The 22,954-nt window shown below is 45.5% G+C and overlaps 1 protein-coding gene across 1 annotated transcript in view; it reads right to left on the reverse strand.

The window, feature by feature from the left end:
- Positions 1 to 22,954, reverse strand: part of LOC143984189 (polyunsaturated fatty acid lipoxygenase ALOX15B-like) — an 87,362-nt gene that overhangs the window by 54,621 nt on the left and 9,787 nt on the right. Inside the window, exons 2-4 of the mRNA XM_077484483.1 lie at positions 14,938 to 15,066; positions 12,395 to 12,498; positions 5,034 to 5,206 (exon numbers count right to left, since the gene is read on the reverse strand). Of these exons, the coding sequence (XP_077340609.1) occupies positions 5,034 to 5,206; positions 12,395 to 12,498; positions 14,938 to 15,066 (406 nt within the window). The remainder of the gene's footprint in view (positions 1 to 5,033; positions 5,207 to 12,394; positions 12,499 to 14,937; positions 15,067 to 22,954) is intronic.

Here is a 22,954-nt window from a genome sequence, read left to right on the forward strand (position 1 = left end):
GAAAAGCATAGCTTCTTCTCTTACCTTCTGCTCGCTGAAGGATACTGCTGATTTAACAGACATATCCAAATTTCACCTATCATGGTGAGCAGTGTAGTTTAAACCTTCAAAGACTGGGGCCCTTTTAATAGGGGGTTCTGATCCTTTGGGTCTTGTATAGCACCCCTCAGGACAACTTTATGTAATGTAGCAAGACTAAAAAGTCCTGGTTTCTAGGGTCCAGCTCTCAGAAGCTTACAGGCAAAACCTCGTTCTTGAATTGAGGTCCAGGTACCATCCTATGCCCTCAGTGGCGAGGATGGATCCAGAATACTTTCCAAAATGGGGTCATGGGGGTGAGGGTTTGTGCCATCTGGGCATTATGGCCTTCAAAACCGATAGTGAGGAGTGAAATCAAAAATGTACACCCTTAGAAATCCTGAAAGGCTGTGCTTGTTTTTTGGGGTTCTGTATGCGGCTAGGCTCCTAAAAAAAAAAGTATCACATGTGATCTTACCGGACTCAGGAGAAGCAGCATATATTCTGGGGGGGGGGGGGGTAATTCCACATATAACTATGGCATGTGTGAGCAATCATTTAGTGACAAATTTGAAAAATGACAAAATTACACAATCACATGTGACAAAAAAAAAAAATATTCAATGGGCTCAACTAGCCCCAACTTTCCTTGGGGTGCCAACTTTACAAAAATGGGGTTGTGGGGGGGGGTGTAATGTCCTGCTCCATTTTAGCACCTCAAGAAATTAGGCAGTCAAACTAAAAGCTGCGTAAATTCCAGAAAATGTACCATAGTTTTTAGACGCTATAACTTTTGTACAAACCAATACACGCTTAGACTTTAACCAAAGACAATGTGACTGAATACATTTTGGCCTAAATCCACGACTAAAATTGAGTTTATTGGATTTTTCTTATAAAGTAGAAAATATTTTTCCTGAATATTCGGTCTGTTTTTTTTTTTTTTTTTTTTTTGCTAAAAGGGGTACATCTTTCTAGGAGTCTCAGGACAACCAACTTTGGGGACCTCAGTTCCTCCCTTCACAGGAAACAGCCTTAGCGTAAAGATTTAAGCCCCTCCTGCCCCACTGGGCTCTCAGTCTAAGAGTACCTCCGGCCAGCTGGGGAGACGACTTGTCATACATATAAGCTTAATCCTTTTGACTGTTCTGTCAGGGGCTCTATTAGAATGTTGAGGAATTGAACCAGCAACCCCAGTGTTGCTAGACGGAACTACTACCCACTTAACCAATGGGCAGTCTCCTTATTGCACTTTTTGGGTGGCTATCGGTGCTGTCCTGAAAGACTCCTAGAAAAATACATTACCGATACGCAACTGATTTTCCCTAGAAGTCTTTCAGGACAGCCATCCGAGGATAAATGAGCACTTAACCCTAGGGTGGGACCACCACTTGTAGGACTTTAATGATCCACAGATTCAACCTGTAGCATTTGGTTTAGGTGCTACAACCTTTTACCATCCAACATATGTTCACCCACAGGATTTGAACCGAAAGTTGGCAAAATTTCTTGGCCTTTGAAACGTTGCGGGTACCCTCTTAAAGAAAACCCCTGGTATGGAAATTTTTAGAAAAGGGGACCCCTGATCAGGAATGCCCTCTGCATACCAGCTATTGAAAAATGTCTCCGGTAGATGAAGCGGGTTTTCCTTTTCCTGCTACTTAGCAGGACCACCACCTCATCCGAGTAGTTCTTGCATTTAGCAATGCCTCCTCAGAAGCCATGCAGGTAGAATCCACCTCTTCACCTGGGGACAGCAGAAAAGACCTGAGATGAAGGTCCCCCCAGATTGGTAGTATCCAGAACATACTGGCTAGGGAACCACAGCATCCGGGGCCAATACGATGCAATGAGAACAGGAGACAACCTTGGTTTGAAGATAAATAGGAGCAGGTAATCTAGCTAGGTGGTTATTAAAATGCCCCAGAGTCGCACCCCTTCCCTGGTTCTACCATCAGCCTGCGAAACTAAAAGCTCTCCGGCATAGGGATGTGCAAATAAGTCATTCATGTCTGATTGCCATTAAGCAGTTTGGAGGGAGGGGGAACCGAGTCTATACAAAGCCTTCTGTAGCTACTGTTCCCCCAGGCCCTGAATTTAGGAAAGTCCCTCAGTCAGGAGTTGTGTTTAAGAGGAAGAACCGGCCTTCTCTATATGAAGTGGCATGCTTGGTGTGCAAACCCAGAAACTGTGCTGGTAGGCAGAAATGTTGACCCATTGTCCCACCACTTTAATCCCTCTGGTCAGAGCAATAGCTTCTACTCCTGAACTCCCAGCATGGCATGGATGGCTCCCAAGAGATCCTCCACCCCCAAGAAAGGCTTGTAGTGAGAGGGTCTAAAGGACTCACCATCCAACCTCTCTACCTCCACCTGGGAGCCTGAAGAAGCACCAACTAGCTCCTCTACCTTGCCTTGAAAAGGATTTCCTCACCTCCTCTTGCCATCCTTTGACAGCTTCCACCCAAGCTTCCAGGACCAGGAACACCCTTTTTAAAAAACCTACTGATGTGGCACTGGTAACTAGGCCCTTTACTATTCAAGTTCCAAGAAGGCGATAACCTGTCAGAGACTGAACCTATGGTTTGAGTGCTGCAAGTCCGGAGTGCTAGTCACTAAGCCACTGTTGATACAATGTTTAGGTTTTCAGGGAGGGTAGAAAGGCTGGTGCTTTTACATGCAGTTTGGTAAACTGGTGATGAGTGGCCAGGGGGTGGGGGGCTTGCAAAATCAATCTGTAACCCAACCAGAAGAAATGATTGGAGACCACTACCCGCTATGGGAGGAAGGCCCCCAATCTTCCTTTGGACTGTTCAAGAGGACAAACCCCCCCTTTGACCCCAAGACCTCTTTGGAATGTCAGTCTTTGGGACCCTGAATTCTGAGGGCGAGACTTATTCCTTCCCCCATCAACACCAGATGGGAAAGGACTCTCCCATCAGCCATCTGATCTAAATGGTTTACAGGTCAGCACCTAACCAAAACAAGCCCTCCATGAGAATCCCGCAGAGCTTAGCCTTGGACGCACTGTCCTACTGCCAAGCATTAACTGAGATAACTAGGGCTGAGGATCTGGCAGACATATGCAGTGACAAGGCATCTGCACTATATGACACCCCCTGCAAAAAGCACAAGATTGTCTGTCCCTGCCCCTAGGTAGAGTCCTTCAAGAGTGGATCCATCCTCCTTCCCATGTTATTTCTCCCAAGTAAGGTCTGTATGCCTGGAAACCTGATAGAAGGCTGCTTCCAGTATGGATACCCTACCGACTGATCCTCTGAAAATAAAACCTAGGCTACAGGGCCTTTGAAAGGAAGGGTTTCCTCCCCAGATCTTGACAATTGTTGATGGCTTCCACCAGACCTTCCTGGGCCAGGAACAACTTCTGCTTCCCAAATCCCAGATACATCTGGTCATGGAGTGATAACAGCTTCTCCTGGATTCCTAGGGTGGTATGGATGCCTCCCAAGAGATCCTCCACCCCCTCAAGGGAAAGTTTGTAGCAAGGAGGGTCTAGAGGGCTCGTCACCCAACCCCTCTACCTATGAATCCACCTGGGAGCCTGAAGAAGCACCAACTGGCTCCTCAGCTTGTCACTAGTGAACCTTGATGCCCCTCCATTAGTGGAGGATAAGACCAGCAAGCAGGTGCAATACTCGGCTGAACTGGTGGGGGCAGCCTGGGGCTGAACCTGACTGAAGGGGCATGCTGTGAATTGCAGTTCTTCAGGCTTACTACACAAAGGGCAAGCTGGGCATTGCTGTCCTCCAGCTCACTTTTTAAAACCCAAATGCAAAGCCATACCCCTAAGCAGAGTGTCACCAGGAGTGTCCCTAGGACCAACCACCACCAAGGTCCAATTGCCACCTCCCAACCCCTTGAGGGTTTGGAGGGGTCTACACCCATGGAGCTACTGGGTAAAAAGAAAAACACTCCAGGGTCCCTCTCACCTTAGTGGCTGGTACTGGCATTACCATGAGTAGCCTGGGCCACCTTTACCATCTCCCACTGAGGATTGTGGTGGTCCTGCTTTTGAGCTGGTTGCCAACATCTACAGTGTTTGCAGGCTCGCACCAGCCAGAGCCTGGCCCTCAGAACCAAAAGTCACGGCCCCGGCAGAAGTGCATGCCCCCAACAGACGTGACTTCTGTCTTGTGTTCCAGCTTCGGGCTCCCTCACTGGCCACACCGAACGCAGGGAGGAACGATGCACTTCCGATGCTCCCCTGGACAGAATGAGGGCAGGGCACCCAAAGCTTCTTCCTCACCCTCAGGAGAGCTGGGGTTGCCAAGCAGTGGACCGAACAGTACCTTCCCTAAGGCCCAAGGTTCAGAGAAAAAAAAAAAAAAAAAAAAAAAAAAAAAAAAAAGTGAGGTGGGCTTCCCTCCCCAATAACCAGCTTCAACCTCCCCAGCGATGTCTCCCCGTGGGAGGAAACCCTGAAATTTAGGGCCCAGTGGGGCAGGAGGGGCTTAAATTTTGAAGATAAGGTGGCATTTTCTGTGAAAGGAGGAGCCAAGGTCTCTTAAGGTGGCAGAACACAAATTTCATTTGGGTACAACAACTCATGGCCGTGCAATTACCAGTTAAAGCAGCGCCAAATTGTAAAACAGGCTTTGGTCATTGAGCAGCCTAATCTTCTGGGGCTGAAGTGTTTAAACACTTCATCTAAGATGCTCTTTATACCCAATCATGTTACTGACCTGTTGCCAATAACCCATTAGCTGTAAAATGTTCTTCCAGCTCTTCCTTGTTAGCATCACTTTGATGTCAGCAACACATCTCAAAGCTTGGACAGGGCAACAAAGCTGGCAATTTCAAATTTACCCCATTTTCTTTTAAAGTGGTACATTCTCTCAGTTTAAACATTTGAGGTGTTTTCCATTTTGAATAGAAGATGGGTTTATGAGACTTGAAACATTGCATTTTATGTAGATTTTACACAGGGTTTTAACTTTTTGGGAATTGAGACTGTACAATTTAAATCCATATCAACACACCAGATAACAACTTCACCTGGAGTTCTTTCTTTAGATTTGTGCAAGCCCCCAGGGATGGGGCCACCATGTGGTCAGTGACTGGGAAGTTGCCTGGAACTTGAACACATTTCTTGATCATCGTGGGGTTGAGTCCATTCAGATATTGGCTTCCGAAGAAAGAATCCTCCTTCCATATGTTACTCACTATATCTGAAATACAAGAGTTAAAAATGTGGATGCATAAAAGCAGCAGCTAGTGGGTTGTCAAGTGTACAAGTGGCTTTAAATAGAACTAAAAAGGCAGGAACACTCACCAGTAGTGTTGGGTGAATGGTTCGGCCCAAGCATGAGTTGACATTGGCTGTTCGCCCATTTGGCAAACACTAAAATTGTCAGGGAATTCGGATGTTTGTTCAGCCTGAGCACCCCACAATGCACTGCGTGCTGCACAGTGCACTGGAAGCCTTGATTAGCTGAAGCAATGAAGGCTTTGCCCAATCAGGGCACAGAACACTGTCAGAGCCATGATTGGAGAAAGTAATGACACTGCCCAATCATGGCTCATTGACCCACCCCACACTAAAAAAGGTTCCTTCCCAGAGCAGCCATTTTCAGTGCATTATTGGAGTGGAGATAGAAAAAGGGCGCTGTTCATTGCTACTAGCAAGTTAGTGTGCCATTGTTATTCTATTGAGTGTAGTGTGAATATAGTGATGGTCACACTGCACTATTTTTCAATTTAGTGTCAGTTTAGTGTGTCTGGGTAGGTTTACTGCAGTATATTGAAGTGTGCTAGGGCAGTTTTACTGTAGTATATTGAAGTATGTCAGGAGTAGGTATGTAGTGAGTCCTCAAATTAAAATTGCACCAAACAGAACTTTCCATTGATTAAAGTGTATCCAAGTACACAATTCCCTATCTATTACATTTTGTTAATAAGGCCCCCCTCCCCATTACATTTTGGCCAGCAAGAGGCAGATGTTCCCATGACACTATGCCTGTGGACACAGATGCTGCTGGCCCTCTCAATGGTGGACATGATCTGTCCTCAGGCAGGGCATCATTTCCTGTTTAGTGATGCTGCCCATGCCATCCAGCCACAGCATGCAGAGGTGGTGGACTGGCTTACTAAACTGTCCTCATCCTCCATCACTCAAGCAGAGACTCGTGTGCAGGCCATCACAGCTGCTAGAGCAACACATTTTTTTCTGCCTTGTCCACAGCTACTCCTGCCATAGCCCCAAGCTCATGTATGGAGAAGTCAGCTGAATTAATTGAACACATTGGCTACTTGCTTCTTGACGATGCAGACATTTGATTCTGATGCTGGTTCTGAGGTTGAGAAAGGCAGAACATGAGCCTACAGAGAGGGAGGAAAACTGAAACAAATTGGAAATCATGTTCCCCCATGGGCCTGAGTGTGCTATAATTTGGCTTCTTCACACAAGTTATGCACCACAGTAGGGATGAGCCGAACACCCCCCGGTTCAGACCAGAACTTTCAAACGGACCAAAAATTTGTGCGAACTTTAGAACCCCATTGAAGTCTATGGGACTCAAACATTCAAAATAAAAAGTGCCAATATTAATAGCCAATATGCAAGATATTGTCCTAAAAAGGGTTTGAGGACCCGGCTCCTGCACCAGGTGACATGGGTCAATGCCAAATTATTTTTCTGCAAGGCTTCCCAGAGAGGTCTCATCCTCTGCTCCTTCTGCGACAGCAAGATGAGGTCTGCAACCTTACCCTTGTACTGTGGATCAAGGAGAGTGGCCAGCCAGTAATGGTCCCTCTCCTTGATCAGAATACAAGGATCCTTCCGCAGGTGTTGCAGGATCAGGGAGGCCATGCAGTGTAGGTTAGCTGATGCATTTGGTCTGGGGTCCTCTGGGTCATTAAGAACATGATCCGCAGCCACCTCCTCCCAGCCATGTACAAGTCCACGTGTTTCTTGGTACTATTAATCATCCCTAAAAGACTGCTGATGAGTGCCAGGCTCCACCTCCATATTGACACAAGTCTCCTCTTCCTGTGTGATGGGTGGGACAGCAGGAACAGTCTGGATAAAGGGGGCCATGAGAGGCAAGGAAGTCCTCTTCCTGCCTCAAGTGCCCTGTCCATTATTCCATGCGCCAACAGGTGGACAAGAGGTACAGTGTCACTGATGCATGCACCGTCACCATCCTCGTGGCCTCCTCAAATGGAGGCAGGATAGTGCATACATCCCCGATCATGCCCCACTGGCGTGGTGAGAGAAAAAAGATAAAAAATCTCCCCTGACCCTGTCCTGGTGCCGTAGTCGCATAGGTACTCATTGATGGCCCTCTGCTGCATGTGCAGCTGATGCAGCATGGCCAACATTGAGTTCCACTTGGTGGGCCATGGCACATACAAGGAGGTTCTTGGGCAGGTTCAACTCCTTTTGGAGCTCAGCCAGCAAGCATTGGCATTAAATGATTGGCGGAAATGCACAGACTTTCCTGGCCTGTCTCAGGACATCCTGTAAGCCCGGGTACCTGCCCAAGAACTGCTCTACCACCAGGTTAAGGACGCGAGCCACGGGGCACATGGGTCAGTTGTCCCTGTCAGAGGGAGGAGAGGAGGTTGGTGCCATTGTCGCAAACCACCATTACTGGCTTAAGCCAGCGGGGCGTCAACCACCTCTCGGCCTGCCCCTGTAGAGCTGACAAAATATCTGGCCCAGTGTAGCTCCTGTCCCCCAAACTAGTGCAAGCACGGCATGGCATCTTTTTGCCTGCGTACTTGCATAGCCTCTTGAATGCCTATGGAGCACCGCTGGTTCCGAGGACAGCACTGGAAGAGGCCAGGGAGGAAGAAGGAGGGGGTGGAGGAGAGGTGTGTCACAACCAGTATTAGCATTTTGGAGGCATGGTGGCAGAACAACCTCCAGCACTACTGCACCTTGTCCTGCATCCTACCCAGCTGCCAGAAGAGTGACCCAATGGGCCGGGAAAGAGGCAACGTCCCCGTCCATGCCTGCTGGACCATGAGTCAGCGGTAATTATGCACCTTACTGCTGACCGCCCTGTCCAGTGAGGCAAGGACATTGCCTGCTACATGCTGTTAGAGAGCCAAAATCGCCTTCCGTGAGAAGTGGCATTTGGGGACCTGCCACTAAGGAACCGCACATTGCATAAACTCATGTAAAGGGGCCGAGTCTACCAACTGAAAAGGCAGCAGTTGAAGTGCTAGCACTTTAGCCAAGCTAGCATTCAACCGCTGGGAGTGATCTTTTGACGGTCCAGCAGCTGGGGCAAGGAAATTTGCCTGCTACAATCGGACATCAGTGTACTGCTAGCAGAGTGCCCGCAAGTACTTGGCTGTGACACCTAATTCTCCTTCATTCCTCTCAGTGCAGCGGTGTGATCTGACGCACTGGTCTCAAAAGGCCCAGACCAAAGAACTTTTGGAATAATGCACAAAGGCAGCGCCCTGCACAGGTGGAGCTCTGCAGTGTGATTCAGTCTGTGTGCTGCCCCTAAGCTGGCCCCTGGAGGGCCTCCTGCCTCTGTTGTGCCCCCTCTCTATCAGGCACCCACATGGAGTCAGTGACCTCATCCCCTCCCTCTTCATCACTGGAGCAAACCTGGCAGTATGCTGCAGCTTATGGAACATGACTGCCAGATTGCAGTCCTTCTTGAGCATCCCCTCTCTGCGCTCACGCTACTGCCTTCCTCTAGCTGGGCATCCTCCTGGAGCATGTACCCAACACTGTGCTCAAACAGTTCGGGGGACTCAGGACATGGTGGGTCTAGGGAAGGAGTAAACTGATAACACTGACATGAGGGAAGAGGACGTGTTGGCAGCTGCTTTGCTAGTACCCTAGCATGATACGGCTCAACACGTCCAGCTGCCGAAAATGACGACAAGCATGTCCCATGGCCACGTGCTGAATGACGATGCACCGTGTCCACGACCAGCAGTGTTGTCTCTAGACAGGGCCTGCTTGCCCTCCTATTGGCTCGTGACTGTCTGCCTCTCCTTGTTGGCCTTCCAGACATCGTAATGGCCTGCAGGGAGATGGGAAAACCAGCAATTGGGTAGTGTATATTGTGCTGGAGGCCCACAACACCCACTAACTCCTGCAGATGCCTGTATGAGAGAACACCAGCAATAAATGGTAGATACAGGTGTATACTGTGCTGGAGGCACAACACCCACTTTAACTCCTGCAGATGCTTGAGAAAAGCACACTGTTTTGCCTATCCAGCCCTTTCCCTGCATGCCAGAACACACTACACAAGGCCGCCGTGCTGGCGGTCTTATATAGTGTGGGGCGTGTACTAAACCCTGAGCTATAATTGGCCACAGGCAGCAAATTATGGCTCTCTTCACTGCCGATGCTGTGATTGGTCAAGCATGCGGGGTCACAGTGCATGCTTGGCCTATCATGAGCCAGCAATGGTGCAGCGCATTGTGGGCCGTGAGCGCCACACAAATTTAGCGCGTACGGCCCATAACGTTCGGTATTCGAACGTGAGAACAGCTGATGTTCGAGACGAACACCAAGCTCATCCCTATACCACAGTAAGCAAGCCTCATTTCCATCCAAAGTCTTTCAAAGACACCAGAATTTAGCCAAAAAGCTCTAATCTTTGTCAGAGTGCACTAAACTGTGGTCTCAAAATAAAGACTGGCACAAAGCCATTGTTTACAATTTAAAGAAAGCTTGCAGAAAATTAAAATGACAAGTCTCATTTTATTATTCCACTTTAAGCATCATTAAAATCACTGCTCATTTAAAACTTCTACAATTTTTTTTATTGATGCATGTCCCCCAGGTCAGTACCCAGACCCACATACCCTTTTTGTGCCCAATAACTTGCATATAAGCCTTCAAAAGGGGCACTTTCTAGTACAGGTTTTATAGATTTTAATAGTGTTCGTTCAGCTCTGAACTTATGCAATGTTTGAAAAATCTAATGTGAAAGGGGGTGGGGGGGGGGAATCATTTGGTCATCTCTACTCACCACTGCATCAACGCCTGCAAGGTCCCTCGCTGGTAGAGGAATCCTCTCCCTGGTGTCTTGTACGCCAGTCTACAACCATCTTGATTGGCTGATGTGAGATGAAGTCACTTGTGCATGTGCAGGAGTGCAGTCATCCTGGCATACAAACACTGCTGGCATTTAAAATGTGCTGCACATGTGCAGCTTAAAGCGGTTGTAAAGATATTCCAAACAAAAAATCTGCAAGACAGACAATGCACTAGTATCGCATACTAGGTCATTATGAAATGCTTACCTTAGAACAATGCCCTTCAGCGCCACCCACACTCTGCTCCCATGGCTGACATGTTTCCCGGCGTTACTTCTGGGTTAGGAGGCATTAGCGCTGTGATGTCACTCCCACACATGCGCCACCTGTCACAGCATGGGTCTTAAATGGCACAGCAGCCCATATCTTCATTGAGCATGCACTGATGGTGGCAGCCTATATAGAAAATCTCTTAAATGGTGTAACAGTATTTTTTACTGAAGAGACAGCATGTCTCTTCCAAAATAAAGAGCCTGCCTGTTTATAATTTATATTTAGCCTTTAAATCTGATTTAAAGCCATCAGAAACTGTACTTTAAACCCTGCCAGACAATTGCCAAGTGTGCTAGTATGCATAGTGTACTAGCACATTACAAAATACTTGTATTAGAAATAAGCCCTCTAGTGGTGCACCATCACAACTGACAGAGCTTCAGTCTTCACTTAGACCTCCTTCTGTGTTCATGTGCTCCGGCCATCTGATTGGCCTAGCCACGATGTCACCAGTTATAGACTATGGCACAAAGCTCTGAAGGGATGGCATGGGTATGCTGTTCCTTCAAAGTATATGCGCTTGTGACAGGGGAATAAATTCCTTAGATTCTCTCTTCTCCTCCCCCCCCCCCCCCCCCCCGAGAGGCAATTTTCTATTACCTGGATTGATTAACTTTACCTGTAAATGTTAGTATCCAGTTATATTATGTACACCTAGGATAGAATCCAGGCTTTTTTTTTAAGCAACCTACTGAGCTGGCCAGAACCACCTCTGGAGGGAGTCTATTCCACATTTTCACAGCCGATAACCTTTCCGTATTTGGAGATAAAATATCTTTTTTCCTTTAGACATGAAGAGTGCCACCTTGTCCTCTGATGACTAAACACGGACGATTTTTCGTAACCCCCCCCCTGAATTTAAACATTCAGTAGCTCATTACAAGGGATAATCTATTGAAATCGGCCCTAAACGAGGTCTGTAAATACCTTATTTAGGGTGTTTGTCTTCTCATTTCTCGATATTGGCCGTGCCATTTTTAGAGCAGTTTACTGAATCACTTCCGCCCTTACTCTGAAAACTCATGCATGTGCTGGGAGCATCAGGAAGAAGAATCAGTGCATCACCACAAGACTTCTGCCATTCAGAGGGGGAAGCTTGTTCACAGTAATTCCGACATGCAGGGAATACACAAGTTGCACACTTTACCTGCCATTAATGAAAGATACTGCGCAACCGCACAGGACATCTATGAGAAAATTATGATTTTCATTGGAATTACAGCAGTAAGTTCACTTTCACAGGCAGCAATCAGCTGCCTGTGTTATCTACTATCTGAACAGATTATGTCGTCTGATTAGTTATTCACTTTAGGTGGTGGTAAACAAACACCAAGTAACCTATATGGACCACTTATGTATTTTGTACATTATTATATCCTCCCTTAATCTCAAGAGAAAAAAAAATAATAATAATTCAGTTCCTCTAATCTTTCCTTTCAGCTGAGCTCCTCCGTGCCCCTTAGCTGCTAGATTGCCCTTCTCTGCACTCTCCAGTTCCAATACTTTTATGTTAAAACTTACCTTAAACCAAGCCCTTCAAGCACCGAGCTGACAGTGCTGCTCAGTGGTGGCTGTTTTTTCCTTTTGGGGGGGGCGGCAAACAGCCACAAACCCCCCCCCAAGACATTAAAGTCCCACACTAACCCCATCTGGGAAGCAGACAGGCAGCGTCTGGCGCCTTGTGGCTTGGACCACGGTGCCTTCCGCTGTGCATCCCACTCCTCCAAACAGGATTGGGAAGGTATTAGGCCGACGCTTCCCGATTGGCGGAGAGGAGATTCAGTGTTAGAAGAGTGACTATTCATTTGATTTTCTAACACCTAGGTGGGCTCCGAGCGTTTAGAGTTCACCCTATGGCTCTAATCAGGTGCATAAAAAAAATGTTTGCACCTGTTGGATGAAAGGGTAGTTATAGGAAGGTGAATATGTGGGGGGGAGGATGGGTGTACTTGTTGCTCCCCCCAGCCCCTTCGAGAAAAACTCAAGTTCAGTTTAGAGATAATGTTTTTACAGACCAAGTTTGAAAAGCATACCAGAGATTCAGAAGCAGATTTTAATTACAATACCTGAATACTGTGATCTTCGCAGGGAGGACACTAGTTTGATGTCTTCCAGGATATGCCATGAATCAGCATTTAGGGCAAATCCATTCAGCTTTACTTCTAAGCCACTAAGAGAAAATAGGACAATGATCATTAATACCAGTGTTATTGATGGATAATGTTGGTACACAAGTCTGTACCCTGTAAATGACACCTTATTCAGCCTTTCACTGCAGATCTTTTATCTGAAGAGGCAGAGCTACCATAAACAGCCAATAAACCAGACATGCCAGGTAACAGCCATCCTGAGGTTTGGACACCAGGGAAGTTAAGAAGCCTTACCCTGGGGCAAAAAGATTGTTTGGCTGGTTATGGCCCCAAAATCCCTCAGTGAGGAGAACCACAGACGTATGCTAACCATATTTTTGTGCCCTCCGATATAACAATTTTGTCAAATGTTAGTTGCTAATAAGACATGAATTGTACATGTAGAATGTATTGGTTTTATTCTCTACAGCATCATATTAGACTGTTGTGTAGCCAGGTGCTGAACTACAGAAAGTGATCGGCAGCATGGGAGGCCAGGAGAGACTTTGGGACCAATAGACTATAAATCTCTCCGTAAAGAGGACCTGTCACTAACCTAGATGTTACAAGGGATGTTCGTCCCTTGTGATAGCAATAAAGGTAGTACAAAAAAAAAGTAAATCCCTTGTTAAAAAAAAATAAAATAAAAAAAGTGTCCCCACCCCACTGTGCTTAAAATGTGAATGCATACGTTACCGTACGCATATGTAAACAGTGATCTCACCACATGTGAGGTATTGTTGCTCTGACATTCACGACAAGTCTAGCACCAGGCCTTCCTATGCAACTCTAAACTGGTAACCTGTAAAGGTGCTTAAAGCATCGCCTATACAGAATTTTAAGCACTGTAGTTTGCTGCCACGAGCAGACAATTTTAAAGTTGTCATGTTGGCCATCTATTTACTCGGCATAAGCTCTCACATTATACAAAATTGGGCTAACTAGTGTTTTAATTCATGAGTTTCTCCCCAGCTTCTCTAAAACCTGTCTGACTGGGGAGGGTCTGATGGTCCCCTGCTTTCGGTCTTGCAAAAAACATGCTGCTGTGTTTGGGAGAAACAATCAATACTGAGGATCAAGGGGAAGGGTAGGGACTTGTAACAAAGCTGTCAAGTGATTGTGTTTCCTGTAGGGAGAAGCCCTCATCTCAGGTGTGCCATCCTGATAGGAGAAAGGAGGAGCGAAGTGTCAGAATTGGCCTTGATGGGAATTGTTAAAAAAAAAAAAAAAAAAAAACACACACACACACACACACACACACACACACACACACACACACACCACGTGATTAGTAAAACCCACAAGTGATTTTACCACTATTTCTTTATACTGGCTTCTGGAATTTACAAATGCAGCAACTTAGAAACTGGGAAAAACTGATAAGCAGTGCATTCTATCTACACACACAACTATATAGATTAGTCCAAAATGGGACATTGTCCTGAATGAGGGACAGTCCCTTGAAATCAGGAACAGTTGGAGCTATGGCTGTACTGCAATGAACATGCTGATAGAAGCAGACAGCAGAATGACAGAGTGGAGCTCACCATTGGGCTGCATCATCTTACTATTCAAAGACTGGTGGGGCTTTACAGAACTGCAACAGTTAAAAATCAGGTCTCCTATATGCTACCTGACATGGCTGTGATGTGTGGTAGAACATTGTTAATCTCTGAACTGAATTGGCAGAAATACAAATCCCTGTCATGGAAACCAACTCATAATGTATATGCATTTTAAAACTCTGGCGTTTAGCTATAATTTGAAATGCAAATGCAGAATTCAAGAAGCTGTCCCTGCCAGGAGAACACCGTGATTTCTAGAGGCTATAGCTGCTGGCAATAACCGCATATAAAAATCTGACATTCTGGTTTTACCCAAATCAATGGAACAACTTGGGTACAATCAGCCTGCCCATAGATTGTTCAAATCTCAGCCGGTCCCTGCTGAGCCTAGGTTCTCAAACCCCATTTTTATCCTTTGATTTCTAACCATTTTCCTCAACCTTTAATCAATGCACATTTCCATTACTAGTGTCAATGCTGTAGCAACCAACCCTGGCTTTTCAGTTTGTGTAGGCATAACAATTGTTGGATTTTGGCTCATGAGTTTGACAGAGGCTGGCAATAAAAAAAAAAAAGTAATTTTACATGGCTTAAATGTTGCTTAATAAGTCTCATTTCAATTTGAATATTTTTTCCTACCAACCCAAAACCGTGCCAATCAGCTCTGTGCAGGCACAGGAAAAACAAAAAAGGATCTTTCCCGAGTGCTCCACCCATTGAGCTCACGGTGTCATACATGGCAAGTAAAGGGTCACATACCTGCAGAAAATAAGGTACTAGGCAATATTTTCACATTTCCTACAGTACAGACTGCAGCTTATGTTGCCCTATACTAAAAATCGGTGGCAGTGGGTTTACTGACATTTTATGTTGTCTGGGATTTTTTTTGCAGGTCAATAGATGCTCGATACATACGTGGACTGTAATGTAGAACCAAAATGGGCCCGCTTCAGGAAGGAGTACTGGTCATTAGGAGGCAGATTCTGTGGATCATCATTGGTTACATCAATGCAATGAGGGGCACCTTCTGCATAAACTTTCCACCTACATAATAAATAATTAGGGGCCAGTTAATATACACCAATAAATACAGAAAATGCTGACTTGGTTCTAACTTTTTCACCATGAAAATTGGGTGACAATAGTGTGCGTGTTATACGCCAATACAACAATTTTGGCTATCTTGGAAGGGACAGGAGGGGGGGGCGGGATGAGCACTGTCAGATTGCATACAGTGAGAACCGGGTTACTTGGCTTCTGTAATAGGAAGTCCGGTCTCCTGGGCCACCATTGGACCACTGTCCTGTATCATAGGAGATTCACATTGTATGCCATCTGTCGGCACTTGTCCCATCCCCCTCCCCTCTGGGCTGCAAATGGGCATCGAAAAGGCTTCACTGATAGCAATGGTGAGGCTGTAGATTGAAGTAAAGTAAAAAAGGTCAGTGCCAAAGTTCTTTCAACTTTAATTTTTTTTCCTGAAACTTCACTTAAATAAATGTGCATGTTATACACCGATATACGGTTGTTGCAACCATTCTAAATAAATCTAAATATTTGAAGAGTTTTGCATCTTGGACATAAGTAAAGCTGTACATACCATTGCAAATACTTGGTGGTAAATGGTGGGCATCTCCTGATTTTTATTTATCAAAGGAAAATTGGTAAAATTGTAAAATACATTTTTTAAAATGTATTTAACACTCCACCCAAGAACAATCCAAAATAAGTGTTCCTGCTCCTGGAGATAGCAGCAATAACGCATATATGTACAGCATCTCACAAGAGTACACCCCTCACATTTTTGTAAAGTATATCTTAATGTGACACTGAAGAAATGAGTTTGCTACAATGTAAAGTAGCGAGTGTTCAGCTTGTATAACAGTGTACATTTGCTGTCCCATCAAAATAACAGCCATTTATGTCTAAACCGCTGGCAACAAGAGTACATTGGTACTTAGAGGTGGCCTTGCGGTTCGCAACTAATTTTGCTAGTTTGCCTTTCGCCAAACTGGCTGACTTCAAGTGCTGTTTGCGCAGCAGACATATGCTTTTACATTGTGAAGAACTTTGAGGCATGACACCTATCATAAGGTACAGGACATAAAATTTGTAACAGAACACTGCGCTATTCTTTATTCAAAAGTGAGTAAAAAACCACAAAGAGCTGCTAACACATCACCGGGGTATCAAGTGTAAAATAAACAATATAAAAAAGTGTAGCGCTTCTCATAACATCAATCAATAAATCTCATAGATCCTACATATAAATGTAAGAAAAATAGTGCTCAAGATATATATATATAATTTATGTCAAAAATCTATATAAGTGACTCAAAAAATGTCCAAGTAAAAGTGAAAAAAAATTCAAAGTGAAAAAAAAAAAAATCAACCAATGGAAGAACAAAGTCCCAAAACACAAAGTCTTTAGTGTGTGATGTCTTGGTATGATCCACAAACGTGAAATAAATTGCACCTCCTTTCAAAGATTCATATATCAATCGTGTAAAATTCCCATCACCAATTGAATTGGAGGCTTACCGGAGATGTTGGATCCTCACAAATTTACATTTGGGGGATCATACAAGCTTTTGCAACTATATGCAAATCCTCACAGCAGTAGTTAACCAGGAGGACCCCAAGTATGGATGATCTCTTCATGGGTTACAAGGCATTTTAACTCCAACCAGATGTATCCAAAAACGATTTAGGAACCTGAGAGGAAAATATGTCACATTTTCCCCTCAGGTTCCTAAACCGTTTTTGGATATATCTGGTTGGAGTTAAAATGTAACCCATGAAGAGATCATCCATACTTGGGGTCCTCCTGGTTAACTACTGCTGTGAGGATTTGCATATAGTTGCAAAAGCTTGTATGATCCCCCAAATGTAAATTTGTGAGGATCCAACATCTCCGGTAAGCCTCCAATTCAATTGGTGATGGGAATTTTACACGATTGATATATGAATCTTTGAAAGGAGGTGCAATTTATTTCACGTTTGTGGATCATACCAAGACATCACACACTAAAGACTTTGTGTTTTGGGACTTTGTTCTTCCATTGGTTGATTTTTTTTTTTTCACTTGGACATTTTTTGAGTCACTTATATAGATTTTTGACACATATATATATATATATATATATATATATATATATCTTGAGCACTATTTTTCTTACATTTATATGTAGGATCTATGAGATTTATTGATTGATGTTATGAGAAGCGCTACACTTTTTTATATTATAAAGGTACAGGACAGCCAATTGAGACATTTCAGCACATGACAATTGGACATATCCCCCACCTTATAAATGGACCTGATCTGGCGGCCATTTTACTCTGTCTTGTCAGTGTAGGGACAGGACACTGGAGCAGGGTCAGTTTAAGCACTAGCTATTACTATTAGGTCCAAAGGTCCTTTTAAGGACTGGTATATGTGTACAGTATATAGGGTTGTACACGTATAATATACAAATATAGAAAGCCCATTATACTTGACTGCTGACCAATTCTGCAGCGGTCTTTTATCAGTGTAGGGACTGAGGGACAGTTTGGTGTACTGAGCAGGGACAGTCTGCAAATCACCAGCTACTAGGTCCACAAAAAGGTCATTTTAATGATTGGTATAGTGTACAGTATATAGAGTTGTACATGTATAATATGCTTTGTATATTTGAAAGAAAATATATTATAGTGCACTGCTGTCAGATTCTGCAGCTGTCATTTCTCAGTGTAGGGAGGGACAGTTTGGCATTTGGAGCAGGGACAGTCTGCAATTCACTAGCTAGCTACTTTTAGGTCCACAACGTTCCTTTTAAGGACTGGTATAGGTGTACCATTTGGTGTGCAGTATATAGCGGTGTAATACACGTATAAAAATACTTGCAAATATAGAAAGCATAGTATAGTGCATTTCCACTGTGCAGCATTGACTGCTGAGCGGTCCTGCAGCAATACTACAAAGAGTGACAAACGGAATTTAGAAAAAAAAAAAAATTATAACTGGTGTGATAGACTAGTGGCCCCCCAAAATGACAGATTGAAGTGGGGTGTTATATACCTTCTTCCACATACATACTGCACTTCTCTAGAGACTTTTGTCACAGGGTCAAAAATAAAAAATAAAACACCACATATAGGACATGCAGGAGGAAGAGGCAGACCCTTCTGCAGGGGTGGTAGGGGTAGGGCAGGAGGAAAAGGCTTGAGCCAAAGTGGGAAATTGCAGAAGGTGCAGTCGATTACGTCAAAGGAAGCACCAGACTTGGTTGAGTGGCTCACTCAGCCTTACTCTTCTGCACCCTCATCCTCTTGATCTGCACCCTCTTCACTGTGCTGTGTGCACCCCCAAAGACACTACTACCACCACCATATACCCTCCGCTTGAGTCACAGAAATTTTCCGATTCATCACAAGACATTGCCGATGCGCAGCCACTCTTGGCATTGGATCAGGAAGAGGAGGTAGCAACAACCGCCACTCAGTAGTCCGACGACAGTACCCAGATCAGCCCAAGGAGGAGGTTGGTCCCTGGTGTTGCTGCCTACTCCAAGATCCAATTATGGTGGTGGGGAAGGGGACGATGAGGACTTGTCCAGTGATGTCACGTGGGTGCCCACAAGAGGAAGAGGGGAGTTCAGTGGGAGATATGGACCAAACAGGTAGAACAAACCAGACTGCTTATGTATCAGGAGCAAGGCATCAACCATGTACGGTCACATCTGGCGCTCCCAGGACGCCAGCACATGGCTCCGCAGCGTGGGCTTTTTTTTTAACGTGTCCGCTGCTGACAATAGTGTTGCCATCTGCTGCCTTTGCAGTCAACGCATAAGTTGCGGTAAGCCCAACACTCACCTAGGGACGACCGCCTTAAGACACATGAGCTGCCATCACCGAGCCCAGTGGGAGCAACTGAACCCACAAAGCCACACTCCAGGCCCTCACCGTCCAGTCTCATCTTCTACTTCTCTCTCCAGTTGTCCTCCAAAAAATAGATGACACCGGATAACCCTCTTTCAACGGTTGAAGGCTGGCTTGTCAGAACTGATAGCCCGCCAACTACTGCCATATAAACTGGTGGACTCGGAGGCCTTTGGAAAATTTGTGGCTATTGGACCACCACAATGGAAGGTCCCAGGAAGGATGTATTTCTCACAGAAGAGCATCCCAGAGGTATATGGCCATGTTCAGCAGCAAGTGAATGCATCTCTGGCACACAGCATCGGTGCCAAGATACATCTGACCAGGCACGTGGTCTAGCAAACATGGGCAGGGAAGATATATAAAAAAAAAAAATTTACTGCCCACTGGGTGAACCTTCTGACGGCCGTCAAGCATGTAACCCGTGGCACCCGTGTAGATTTGGTTTTACCGCCACGGATTGCATGCAGGCCTGCCTCTTCTCGGCTGACTTTTTCCACTGCTAGCATCTCTTCCACTGCGCAAGATCCCCAGAGACATGGCAGTTGAGACATTGCCATTCTGTGCTGCATCTGTTGTGCCTGGAAGCCAAGAGCCACACTGGCCCCGCACTCCTTTCCGCTTTGCGTTCACAGGCAGATCAGTGGCCAACACCGCTCAATTTGACAGTTGGTAAAGTGGTGTGTGACAACGGTGCCAATCTGCTTAGTGCATTGAAACAGTGCAAAACTACGCAAGTGCCATACATGGCACACGTCTTAAACTTGGTCGTGCAGCGATTCGTTGTCAAATACCCTGGGGTCCAGGACATCTTGTAGCAGGCAAGGAAAATCTCGGCCCATTTCAGAAGATCTTACACGGCCATGGCTCGCCTTGCTGACATTCAGCGGCAACACAATCTGCCGGTCAGACGTCTTATTTGCGATTGTCTGACGCGATGGAACTCAAACTTCTATACGATTGAGAACTGCACGTTTCTGCTGGAGCAGATCAATGATAACCTGTACGAAATCTGCAGCAGAACAGGTTCTGGGGAGCTTTTTTTTTACATCTGCTTATGCGCGACGCATGCAGACTTCTGTGGCCATTTGATGAGATCACCAAACTGGTCAGTCGCAGCCACGGCGCCATCGTACCTTATGCCTTCTTTATGAAGCACGCATTGCGTCGTGTCATTGATCAAGCCATGGAGCAGGAAGATGAGGAAGTTGCAATGCTGGATGAATTCCCAGGGGGGGCTACTCCAAGAAGTCAACAGGTGTCTGAAGAGTAGTCAGAGGAGGATGGTGCTGGGGTGGATGATGAGGAGCAAGAAGAGCATGCTTTAAACCTTTCTGGGATCCCCGTTATGCGTGGATGGGGAGAAAACGAGGACGACGTTATCCTGGATGATGAGAAGGAGCCAGGCCACCACACTGCTTCCAGTTTAGTGCAAATAGGGGGCCTTTATGCTCCAGTGTTTTAATAGGGACCCCCCGTATAAAAAGCATAAGGGTCAAGGACCAGTACTGGGTGGCAACGTACTTAGACCCCCGGTACAAACACAAAATGGCGGAAAGGTTACTACCATCACAGAGGGCTGTCAGAATGGAGCACTTTCAGGCCTTGCTTAGAGAAATTCTGCTTTCTGCTTTTGCGTGCGCTGGCAGAGGAGGAATTACCATCCCAGAGAAAGTTGCAGATACCAATCCAACAGCGAGGGCGGTTTGAAGATGTGTTGGTGACTTCTGATATGAGGTCATTCTTTCAGCCGACCCATCGGCAGGTCTCATCCGGATCCAGCATCAGGGAACGCCTAGACCGACAGGTGTCCGACTACATTGGGTTAACGGCCAATGTGGATGCTCTGAGGAGTGATGAACCCCTGGACTACTGGGTGGGCAGGCTTTACCTCTGGCCAGAGCTTACCCAATTTGCAATGGAACTGTTGGCTTGCCCCTTGTCCAGTGTCCTGTCCGAAAGGACGTTCAGCGCAGCAGGGGGGATAGTGACCGATAAGCGCACTCACCTAGCTCACAACAGGGTTGACTACCTCACTTTTATAAAAATGAATGAGGCATGGATCTCGGATGAATTAAACAGATGTGACCAGTAGACCATGTATATGCATAACTCTATAAACTATTTATTTAATCAAGCACACGGACTTTTCTACATTTGGCTTACTTCCTTGTACAAAAAAAGCACACCGTACTATATGCCCATACCCTCCAGTTTGAAGAGGTTGAGCTGCGTCATATTTTTGGGTCCCGCAGCGAGTTGCTGGTCTCAGTGCTCTCCATCACGGTGGTGGTGTCAGTGCTCAGTCTCTACTGCGGGGCTGGTTTCAGACAGTGAGGGAGAGAGCAGCGGAGAAGCCAATCAGCAGGCAGTGCCAGCACCATGGCTGAGGATCAGCACTGGACTGGCACCCCCGGACCACTGCAGTGGAGCCCTGCATAGGTGGGGGTAAGGGCTGGGCAAAGGGAGGTGCTCAAGCACAGGACTGCGCTGCTTTGACTGTGGCACTGATCTCCTGCATCCCCTTCATATCCTGGCCTCTCCTCCATGGCCCTCATGCGCTCCTGAATTGTCAAAATTTCACAGGTTTAAAAAAAAAAAAAAAAAAAAAAAAAAAAAAAAAAAAAAAAAAAACTTGTTGATCCCAGTTTCCCCTTAATACTTTTTTATGTCAGTGTCCATGTTGTGGGACTGTGTGTGCACAGCTAGTATTTTGTGGCTGAAAATATGACCCGGAAGTTTAATGTTCACCTGCTATTAAAGTCAATGGGGTCCACTGCAAACCTTGCGGTTCGAACTTTTGGCCGCATTCGCGAAACGTCCCGTCAGAAGTTTGTCCATCACTATAGGTAATCTTGTTATAGCCTAGGCCATCTTTATGTAGAGCAATAATTATTTTCTTCAGAGTTTTTTGCCATGAGGTGCTAGGCTGAACTTTCAGTGACCAGAAAGACCAAAACACACCAAATTTAACACCCGAGACCTTGTAACACGGAGTCACATGACATGGAGGGAAAATAGCCAATTGGGCCCAATTTGTTCATTTTCATTAAGGGGTGTACGCATTGTTGCCAGCGGTTTAGACATTAATGCTGGGTGTTACGTTTTTTTAGGGGACAGCAAATTTACACTGTTATGCAAGCTGTACACTCACTACTTTACATTGTAGAAAAGTCAGTGGTCACAAAAAAAATAAAAAAAATAAAATAAAAAGTATAAAATATTTACAAAACATAAATGGTAAGGGGTGTATTCTTGAGATACTGTATATTTGTTTGTACCCATAGGAACCCCAATTTGCACATACTAGTCCACCATCAGGAAAGTTACCCTGAAAAATGCCTTAGAGCCATCATTAGAATGAGTGCATATACAGACACGTGCAATTTGTTTCATTAGAATAAAAAGTTTGCACAAAAAAAAAAAAAAAATTGTTATCAGAATGAAAAATTAAATTTAATCTGAATGTTTGAAGCATTCAACATAACAAATGATCCAAAGTGATTCTGATCCATTTTGTAGGCGTTTCATTATGGGGGAGAAAAAAAAAAAAAGCTCATTACATCTTTGTGGGTAGGACTAGCAGGGATTACTAAGTGCAAAAGTAATCTCCCAAAATAAACACATTAAAAAGGGGTTGTAAAGGTAAATGTTTTTTCACCTTAGTGCATTCTATGCATTAAGGTGAAAAAACATCTGACAGTGTCAGCGCCCCCAGCCCCCCGTTTTACTTACCTCACCCCTCAAATGTCCCACGCTCGTCCCGACGTCCTTTCCACTGTTCAGCCTGGCCGTTGATTGGCTGGAGTGGATGGATGGAAAGCAGCGCAGCCATTGGCTCACGCTGCTGTCAATCACATCCACTGACGAGGAGTGCCGGGACCATGTGATAGTGAGCGGCTATAGCTTCCGGCTGTATCATGGGAGCGTGCCCGCAGATGCTTCTCACCATGCGAGGGTGCTTGCATGAACGTGAGAAGCACCTGCGGGAGGAAGCAAAGACACCCGC

This window comes from Lithobates pipiens, unplaced genomic scaffold (genome assembly GCF_037356315.1).
Source record: "Lithobates pipiens isolate NorthernLeopardFrog02 unplaced genomic scaffold, aLitPip1_a1.2 Scaffold_16, whole genome shotgun sequence".
Classification (NCBI taxonomy): domain Eukaryota; kingdom Metazoa; phylum Chordata; class Amphibia; order Anura; family Ranidae; genus Lithobates; species Lithobates pipiens.